Source organism: Triticum urartu, chromosome 1A (genome assembly GCF_056163025.1).
Source record: "Triticum urartu cultivar PI428250 chromosome 1A, HENAU_Tu73, whole genome shotgun sequence".
NCBI lineage: Eukaryota > Viridiplantae > Streptophyta > Magnoliopsida > Poales > Poaceae > Triticum > Triticum urartu.
The window spans coordinates 382,465,319-382,474,712 of NC_141873.1; the positions used below are offsets into that span (position 1 = coordinate 382,465,319).

The 9,394-nt window shown below is 47.5% G+C and overlaps 1 protein-coding gene across 1 annotated transcript; it reads left to right on the plus strand.

Annotated features, from left to right (window-relative positions):
- Positions 1–4,184: 4,184 nt before the first annotated feature.
- Positions 4,185–8,559, plus strand: LOC125532874 (protein FAR1-RELATED SEQUENCE 5-like). Its single transcript, XM_087522148.1, has 3 exons — positions 4,185–5,620; positions 5,896–8,070; positions 8,137–8,559. The coding sequence occupies exons 2-3, from the start codon at positions 6,736–6,738 to the stop codon at positions 8,284–8,286; spliced, it is 1,485 nt and encodes a 494-aa protein (XP_087378274.1). The 5' UTR covers positions 4,185–5,620; positions 5,896–6,735; the 3' UTR covers positions 8,287–8,559.
- Positions 8,560–9,394: the final 835 nt, after the last annotated feature.

Here is a 9,394-nt window from a genome sequence, read left to right on the forward strand (position 1 = left end):
AAGGGACTACCCACCTCGACATTCGAGGGCTTTCGGTCCAGTCTCTGCATCACCGATGACGACACTTCGACTGCAGGGGGGTGTTGAACATGTGTACATGTACGTAGGTCTGGGTTTCGCATGCAGTACTTGTAGTGTCTGTCTCCCTCTATATGTATGTGTATCTTAGGAGACAAGATACCGTTCGCACCCTTTATACCTATATATATATATATATATACAACCGGTCTATTCTGATAATATTATCAGAATAACTATTCTGATAACACTTCCGCACTGCATGCTCAACGCGAGGGCACTGCACTTTCTTTAGCTAGAGCACTGCATTACAGAGGCTAGTGAACTTCGTGTCGTAAAAAATTGTACGCGGTGTTTTTTCGGTACTGTTTTTGCTCTAGTTTTTAACCGTTTATCGGAATGAGACGTATGATATACCGTTGGAAAGCTATGGATTAGGCGCAACTTCGCCATGTTGAACACTTTTCGAGATTTCTCATGGTTTAAGAGCAGTTTTGAAAATGGTGCGGCCCATAACGAGTGGCAGCGAGCGTTTTTTCGCGTTTTTTTCTAAACCGCTCGTCGAAATGAAGCAAGCGATACACCGTTGGATAGATTTCGTCGAGGCGCTTCTTTTTCATATATATTATTTTCTCTAATTCGTTACGGTTTAAGAGCAGTTTCAAATTTACTAAATCGCGGAATTCTGTTTTTCAAAAAAATTCAAATTTTTGGTACTGTTTTCGCTCCAGTTTTCTAACCGTTTGTCGAAACAAGGCGTGTAATATATCGTTGAAAAGCTACGAACGAGGCGCAACTTTCATATGTTGAAATGGTTTTGAGATTCCTTACGATTTTTAGTTAATTTTGAAAATCGTGCGGCTGACGACGAAAGGCAGCGGCCATTTTTCATGAAATTTTAACAAACCGCTCGTCAAAATGATTCAAACGATACGCCGTTCAAAAGATATCAACGAGGCGCAACTTTTTCATGTAGAACACTTTCTCTAGTTCCTTACGATTTAAGAGCAATTTTGATTTTAATGAAATGCAAAGACTCTGTTTTTCGCGACACCCAAATCCACGTGGGTACTTCATCCAACTGAAAACTGCACTGCATCGGATGAAAAAATGCACTGCATCAGACGGGTAAGAGAACTGCATGGTTTCTTTTATTCAAACATAAGTTTTTCAAGGACGAGAAAGTAGAGTGCACTTCACATCGGGTGTAAATGAACCACAACACTATCAAGAAGTGAACCACATTACTTTTTTCCCTTCCGTAACAATTTTTTGCACTTACGGGATGAACAACATCATATGGCCGACCGCACTGCTCCAGAATGAAAACTGCACTACATCGGACGGGCAAGCGAGCTGCATAATTTCTTTTGTCGGACGTAAATTTTTCTCAGACGATTTTTTGTTGTCTTTTCTTTCAAAAAAATTGTGAACAAGAGTGGACCGCAGAGAGGAGGCAAGTAAACCACGACATATATCAAAGTGAACCTCAGTACTATCTTTGTTGTTGCGCTAAATTTTTAGCACTTTCATTTTTGGGCACAAGTGAACAACATCACTCTCAAAAGTGAAGCACGTTACCTTTTTTGTCATTGTCCAAACATTTTTCGTGTCTTGGATGGTTGTCGGGAGAACTACTCTTTTTTTACTAGATTTATTTTCTGTCGTGGCGTTCTGCACAACAAGTATCCAAAGGTAATGAACATGTTTTTGTTGCTAGTCATATCCTGCAATGAACAAACTAAACATCAAGAACCACGCGTGCTAGGAGTTAACCCCGTCATTTTGTCTTTTACAAAGAGAACCACCTGCTTCACATAGTGGACTGCATTGATTTTTCAACAAGTTTTTTTTACCTTTTTCTTTTTTTTTCTGCAAATAACTGAACCGCAGTCGTGCCCGAATCAAACTGCACATTACACATACAAGAAAGGGGGTCTGGACGATAGATGCGGCCTGGAAATAGGAGGAACATCCATGTGCAAACAAAAAGAAAATTACATTTGAGGCCGAGGTTTCGAGCACTGCATGCGCTACCCTGCCGGACTGCACGCGTAGACGCCGCAGACCACGAGGGACTTTCACCGCCACGCGCACGCTGCTGAAATGCATGACTGACATCCAGGGGCAGAAGCGCCGCAACGACTTCCATGTTGCTGCCACTGAAGTTGTTGGCGTCAGCGTCCATCTCTGCTCCGGCAAGTAAACCACAGGAAAGATGTCGTTGAAGAATTGAAACACACATCGACAAATAAACAAACTACAGAGTGTATCAAAGAGAAAAAAAAGCACCCACATAGGAACGATGATCTGACAGTCTGACTACAGTGGTAGTTGCCCACACCTTACCAACCTCACGATCCAGTGGGACCATTTGCACTACACGCCCAGCAAGAGCACTACACGCGCAACACCACCGGACTGAACTAGATCACACCACGGACCCTCTTGCCGACGGAATGAGAGACGACCCCGATGGCGCTGGATCCCTAGAGACGACGACGAGAGGGACGCCTCAACCAAATTTCACGTCATCGGCTTGCGCACTGCACGCGCACGCTTGGTGTACTGCAAGTGCGTGCCACAACCAAACTTTAGGCTGTCGCTTTGCGCACTGCATGCCGTCGGCTTGCTCACTGCACGCGCACGCCTGGTGTACTGCAACAACCAAACTTCACGCCGCCAGGGAGAGGAGGTGAGGTGGTGGACTCTGCCCTATGCCCTTTCCCGAAGGAAAACGAAAGTTGGAGCTCCAGCACCGCACGACAGCGTTTCCCCTGTCCCATTCCCGAAGATGAGCAGGCGAGGGACGAAAATATGTTGCTGCCTGAGTGCCATTGATCCCTAGTTTTCAAGATTGAGAGGAGGAAATGGCAAGGTAGGGGCGGATCCGGTGATGGCAACAACTGCTCCTCATTCAAAGGGACATGGCTACCGGTTGCTTCCAGAGGACACCTAGGAAGAGCAGTTCGCCCATGATCTTCATGCGGCGCAGTCGTCCGAGTGTTGCAGTGCATTGTGGATCGGATGCAGTCCACTCGTCTCCCCACCGTCGGCGAACTGCGTGGAGTAGAGGGGAGAGCTGCAGGTGGGGCACTCCACGAGGTGACGACGTGGTGCCGCAGATCGACTGAAACTACGAAAAGCACACGGAAACAGCACACTGCCATGAACTGCACGGCTTGAGATGCAAACTCACCCTCTTGTAAATGCATGGCGCGAGCTGCTGCCTCACCTGAACTGCATCCAGCCATCGTCGCCGATTCTGCAGCATGCTCGCCGGGGGCAAACAAATCATGCACAGCAGCAAAAGCCAGTGGTTGCGGCACCGTGGCCGACGACGAGGGAGGATGCCGCTGGCTAGGAAGAAGGTTGTGGAAGGATGTGGCTGCCCGCTGTGGAGGAGGCAAGTCGGATCCGGGCCGTCGCAGCTCCCGGGCGGCGGCCATGGCGCGGATCCGGCGGAAGTCGGGCCGCCGGACGAGGATGAAGGCGAGGGGGGCTAGGAGGAAGGTGGTGAAGGGAGGCGGTGTGGCTGGAGGGGGTGGGTGGCCGGCCGGGCGGAGCATGGTGAGGGGGTAGGTGGCCGGGCGGGCAGCGCGTGGTGAGGGGGTGGGTAGCCGGCCGGGCGGCGCGTTCGGAGGTGGTGGTTGGCCGGCCGGACGGCGCGTCGCGAGGTGGTGGTCGGCGGGCGCCGCGGGGGTGGGGTGGATAATGGGGAGGAAGTGGTCGGGATGGGCGGGGGGGGGGGGGGGAGTAGTGGGGGTGGGTGTTTTTTCTTTCTTAGGGAGGGCGGGCGGTTGTTTTTAATGTTAGGTTCGGGGCGGGTTGGGTGTTATTAGAATAAGGCGAAAGTGTTATATATATGTGTGTGTATGTGTGTGTTATGTATGTATGTGCGCGCGCGCCCCTAGTGCATGATCAATAACATACCGATACATCAAATCATTCTCTACATACGCAAATTGCATCAGGCCAAGCCACCATCAAGTTAACTATGGATCAAACACTGTTTGGAATTGAACCGGATGCCTCCGCCATGGTGGCAGCTGCCTCTGCTAAGCAAAGGAGTACTAATCAGATACGGCTTCAACGATAGCAGCTCGTAAGTCAAAAAACTACTTTCTTCGTCTTATAATATAAAAGCATTTTTGACACTATATTAATATAAAAAACGTTTTTATATTATGGAATAGAGGGAGTACTTGAGATGGAAAGTGTACTCAAGGAAAGAGCAAAAGGAAGCGAGACCCGGTCTCTGCCTCGGACCCGCCGAGGTCGCTCGCCGAAACAGCCTCGGCCTTAACCTGCCCCTCCTACGGCGCCGCCTGGGGCCGTCCCAAGCCAAACCGCCTTCAAATTGAGCCGTCACGGCTGCCGGGTGTTGCTGGGTCCGCGCAGGCCGTTTCCGCCTTGCTCCTGTGCACGGCCATCCCCCATTCCCCCTGCAGCACCTGCCGGCACCCGCGCCGAGCCGCCCCTACCGCCGTCTCACCAGTCTGCTTCTGCTGTGGCCGGCTTGTGAGCCGCCACAACTGTCGCGGCCTCCGAGCCGCTCTCGCCGGTGTGCTAAGCTGCCGCTGCGGTCGGCCAGCTTCAAGTCGCCGCCGCAGCCTTGAATCCGCCGGCCGTCGCTGAGCCGCCCGCCCTTATCCACTCGCGCGCTTCAGCTCGCCGCTGAGGGGCCTCTAAGCCGCACACCTCCGGCTCTAACCTGGCCACGCTTCTGTTTCCGAGTCGCCTCGGCCTCGAGTCGCCGTTTCCGCCGCGGTGGTCAACGGCCGCCACCGCCTTCATACAGCCTTCCTTGCTGTCCTGTCGCGTTGCAACTGCTGCTCCGTACGCAGTGTCTATATTAGCTGCTGCTCACAAGGGAATCAAGTACCAAGGCAACTCCGGACTGGGATCAGGTGACATGCCTCTTGGCAGTCACCGCGTAACATGCGCCCTCCCATCCACCGCTATTTTTTCATCCAACGGTTATCAGCGAACAAAGTAAAAGAAGGCAACAGCTAGCAGTTTTGGCATGGAGACGAGACGATGCGGGTGAAAAAGAGGAATAGGCGGGCTCCTCAGTTCTTTCCCGCGCCCGCTGCAGAGCAGATGGAATCGGCGCCGCACCGCCGCTGAGGGAACCGGCTACATCGCCGCCGTCGTCCGCCACAAGGCCACAAGATCCACCACCAGGTCGCCGCAAGGAAGTGGACGAGGGGTTGGGGTGGAGGGGCACCGCACGGATGGCGACGGGGCCGGGGCATCGCCGCCGCCGAGGTGAGTGAGGGAGCCGGGGCCGAGCCGCCGCGGAGGTGCTCGAGGAGGGGCTGTGGCTGAGCTGCACGCCGCGGAGGTGCTCGAGGGGGGCCGGGGCTGAGCCGCCGCGGAGGTGCTCGAGGGGGGGCCGGGGTTGAGCCGTTGCGGAGGTGCTCGAGAGGCGCCAGGGCTGAGCTTCCACGGAGGTGCTCGAGGGGGTAGTGATTGAGCCGTCGCGGAGGTGCTACGCCGACACGTCGGACCTCTCCGATTCCGCCGATTTGGGTGCTTCTCTGCTCTAGATTGTGGAGCTTCTCCACCTCAACAGGAGCAACCTACAGGAGGTTCAGAGGTACTAAGGCACAACCCCTCCTTTGTTTCGTATATGTTTCTGTCTGAGGATATTTAGGACAAAATTTAACAGAACAATGTGTGTTGCTTGAGGAGTAATCTGTAGAAAATCATCATCCTGTTTATATCTTTTGAATGAAGACAATTGTTAGAACAAGTCCCTGATGTTGAAGTGATGTCATTGTACTTGGTGCACATCATTCAATTTTCTTAATCATTGCTGCACATCCGTGCTTGTTTTTTCTCTGATATACATGTCGTTTTGAATTTTGGCAGAATTTGGGTATTATGCAATTGTGAAAGTGTTGTGCAATGGCACAAATTGACAAGAGGATACCTCAAGTTGGTATGAGATTCAAAGATTCAAATGAGGCTTGGATGTTTTGGGTAGAATATGGGGGTCACATAGGCTTCGATGTGAGGAAAAGATGCACCAACAAAAGCAAATTTGATGGAAAGGTGACTTCATGCAGATTTGTTTGTTCCAATGAGGGTCTTAGAAGGAAATGTCAAACCGAACGTGAGCCAAAGCGTTTTAGAGCTGAAACAAGAACTGATTGTCTAGTTCGGATGGTTATTACATTGGATCGAGCGACAGAAAATTATGAAATTACTGAAGTTGTGTTGGAACACAACCACTACCTTCAATTGCCACAAACCCGCCACTTGTTGGTTTCACAAAGAAAGATTTCAGAACTGCAAGCTTTCGAGATAGAAACCGCTGATGATTCTGGAATTATGCCAAAACCCGCACATGAGTTTGCTTGTCGTAAAGTTGGTGGGCCGCTTAACCTTGGCTATACTTGCCGGGACCAAAAGAATCATTTGCGAAGCAAGAGACAGAGAGAATTGGCTTTTGGACAGGCTGGGAGTATGTTGAAGTATTTTCGCGACAAAGTTGCTGAGAATCCATCATTTCAATATGCGTTGCAGCTCGATTGTGAGGAGAATATTGCCAACATATTCTGGGTTGATGCTAAAATGTTACTTGATTATGCACACTTTGGTGATGTCACATTTGACACCACATTTGGCACAAATAAAGAGTATAGGCCATTTGGTATTTTTCTTGGGCTCAATCAGTTTAGAGAAACCACCATTTTTGGTGCTGCCTAGATGTTTGATGAAACACGAGACTCGTTTATATGGCTCTTCGAGAGTTTTCTAGCAGCACATAATGGAAGACAACCTAGAACTATTTATACGGATCAAGATATAGCAATGGGAAAAGCTATAGAGCATGTCTTCACGCAATCATATCATGGATTGTGCACCTTCCACATAATGCAAAATGCTGTCAAACATTTATCTTCAGTGAAGGACGAAGAGGAAGATGAAGTGGAAGATGAAGAAAAGGAGACTCACATTCTCACTGATTTTGGTGCATGTATGTATGGCTATGAGGACAAGGCAGAATTTGAAGAAGCGTTTGATAATATGAGACAAAAGGTGCATAAGCAAACTTGGTTAGATAGTATCTACAAGGTGAAGGAAAAATGGGCTGAATGTTATATGAGAGATGTCTTCAGTTTGGGAGTGAGGAGTACACAACTAAGTGAGAGCTTCAACAATGCATTGAAGAATCATTTGAAATCAGATTTTCATATTGTTCGATTCTTGATGCACTTTGAGAGGACGATGGAAGTGAAAAGAAGAAAGGAATTGGAATCTGAATTTGAGGCAAGGAAAAAATTACCAAGAATCAAAATGTTCACACCTATGTTGGTGCAAGCAAGCAAAGTGTATACTCGAATTATTTTTGAAGCTTTCCAAGGTGAGTATGAAAGATCCATGGCTGCATGTTGTAGAGTATTGGATGGAAATAACAAATTTGGTGTTGCTATTGGGAGTTTGCATGGTGATTTACAGTTCGAGGAGGAGCGCATAGTGATAGGTGATCCTTTGACCCAAACCATTTCATGTAGTTGTGGAATGTTCAATAGGGCAGGAGTATTGTGTGGACATGGTCTCAAAGTTCTTGATTTGCTGAATGTAAAGACAATGCCAACACATTATGTCTTAAAGAGATTGACTAGAGAAGCACGCAATGGAAGTATACAAGATAGGCAAGGAAGGAATGTTGTAGAAAATCCAAAACTAGAAGCTCAACTTCGGTACCAGGATTTGTCTCATAAATTTCACAATTTGGCACATAAAGCAGCCAACTATTTAGAATGTTGTGTGCTATTGGAGAATGCACATGATTCCGTTGCTCCACAAATAGAGGATAAACTCAACGCAACTACTAGTGCTATGAATGAACCATGTAAAGACAAGGAAAATGTTGAACCAAATGTCCAGCAAACAAATGAGTTTCTTTGTTCCGCACAACTAAAGAAAAAAGAGGTTCAATCAAGAAATTTAAGGAGAAAGAAAGGTTGGCTTGAGAAGTTACTCAAGGGGAAGCGCAAGTCAACTAAAACTACCGCACCAACAAAAAAAGGAGCAAAGGTATGTTGTTATTTACATGATTTGTTCATTGTTCAATTCTAAACTAGTTACTTTAATTTTCACTAGAAGCAACAAAAGAAGGGGAAGCCTCAAGTGGAAGTGGAGAAGGATGACAAGAACAAAGGAGCAAACTTGGAGTTTCAAGAGTGCAATGCAATCTTCAGTTTCACCCAACTCTTGACAACTCCACCTTGTGATGTTCATCATTTGTTTTAGCATGTGCAAGTCTTCTAGATAGTATTTTGGACAGAGTTAACTATAGTTGGGGCTAACTATAGTCTTTTGTGGCCTAAGTGTACAAGTAAAACGGCCTATTTTGTGTACTCCGATGATTGTTTCACTAGCAAGACTTGTTGCTGCAGAATTTACATGTTGAGTACTGCTAGTGGCAGCATGTAATTTGGTCCAGCAATACTAGTGTTGATCTTGAGCAAGAATGATGGCTGCTGTTTCTTTCAATGCTAATTGTTGAATTTATTGACTCGATCATGTACAATACCTCTTTTTAACCTTAAATAGTTGCTGTTGTTTTTCATCTCTAATTGCATCAAAACTGACTGATGTTTGCTTTACCGTTGGCTGTCTAAAGAATAGTAAGTTTGGAATTTTTTTTCAGTTTTCTAATGTGTGGATGATGGCTGGATGGGTTCATGAATTGGTTGATGTGTGCTTGATAGAAACTGACTGATGTTGTTTACACTGTCGGCTGTCTAAAGATGTGTAAGTATGGATTTTTTTTTTCAGTTTTCTAATGTGAGGATGGTGGCTGGATGTGTTGATAAATTGGTTGATGCATGCTTGATCGTTGCCAGGTCTTGATTTTAATGTATACAAATTGGTACAACATATAAAGCTGTAGTTTCTGGACTAGCAAAATGATCGCTGTTGTGAGACGCTTGCTACTGTCGACTGTCTGAAAAAAGCTCAAGTCTGAATCGTTTTGCACTTGGATCAATCAGTGGCGTTGGATGGGGAACCAACGATGGATGGGAGGGCGCATGTTACGCGGTGACTGCCAAGAGGCATGTCACCTGATCCCAGTCCATATAGAAATCTGCTAAGCTGCTGCTATTGTTGATCAGTAGAGTATTGTTCACGTGGAGCGAGGAACAAATCAAGCATCAACTAGACCATTAATACATACATGGTTGGCAGTTTTTGGAGGAAGCAAGCACATGCACGGTTACCACCACAAAGAGTAGCCGCCGGGGATGTTCAGATCAAACCGTTGTCAGCATTTAAAAAAAAGGGAGAGCACGGTGAGGCGTCCAGAAGCAGTCAGATCACCGTTTGCAAGCTGAAGATGCATTTTGCTCGTCTTACA

Excerpts from the sequence above, each read along its gene's own strand:
- LOC125532874 (XM_087522148.1), top strand. The coding sequence starts at position 6,736 with ATGTTTGATGAAACACGAGACTCGTTTATATGGCTCTTCGAGAGTTTT. Across the intron at positions 8,071-8,136 it reads CAACAAAAAAAGGAGCAAAG|AAGCAACAAAAGAAGGGGAA; the intron begins GTATGTTGTTAT and ends AATTTTCACTAG.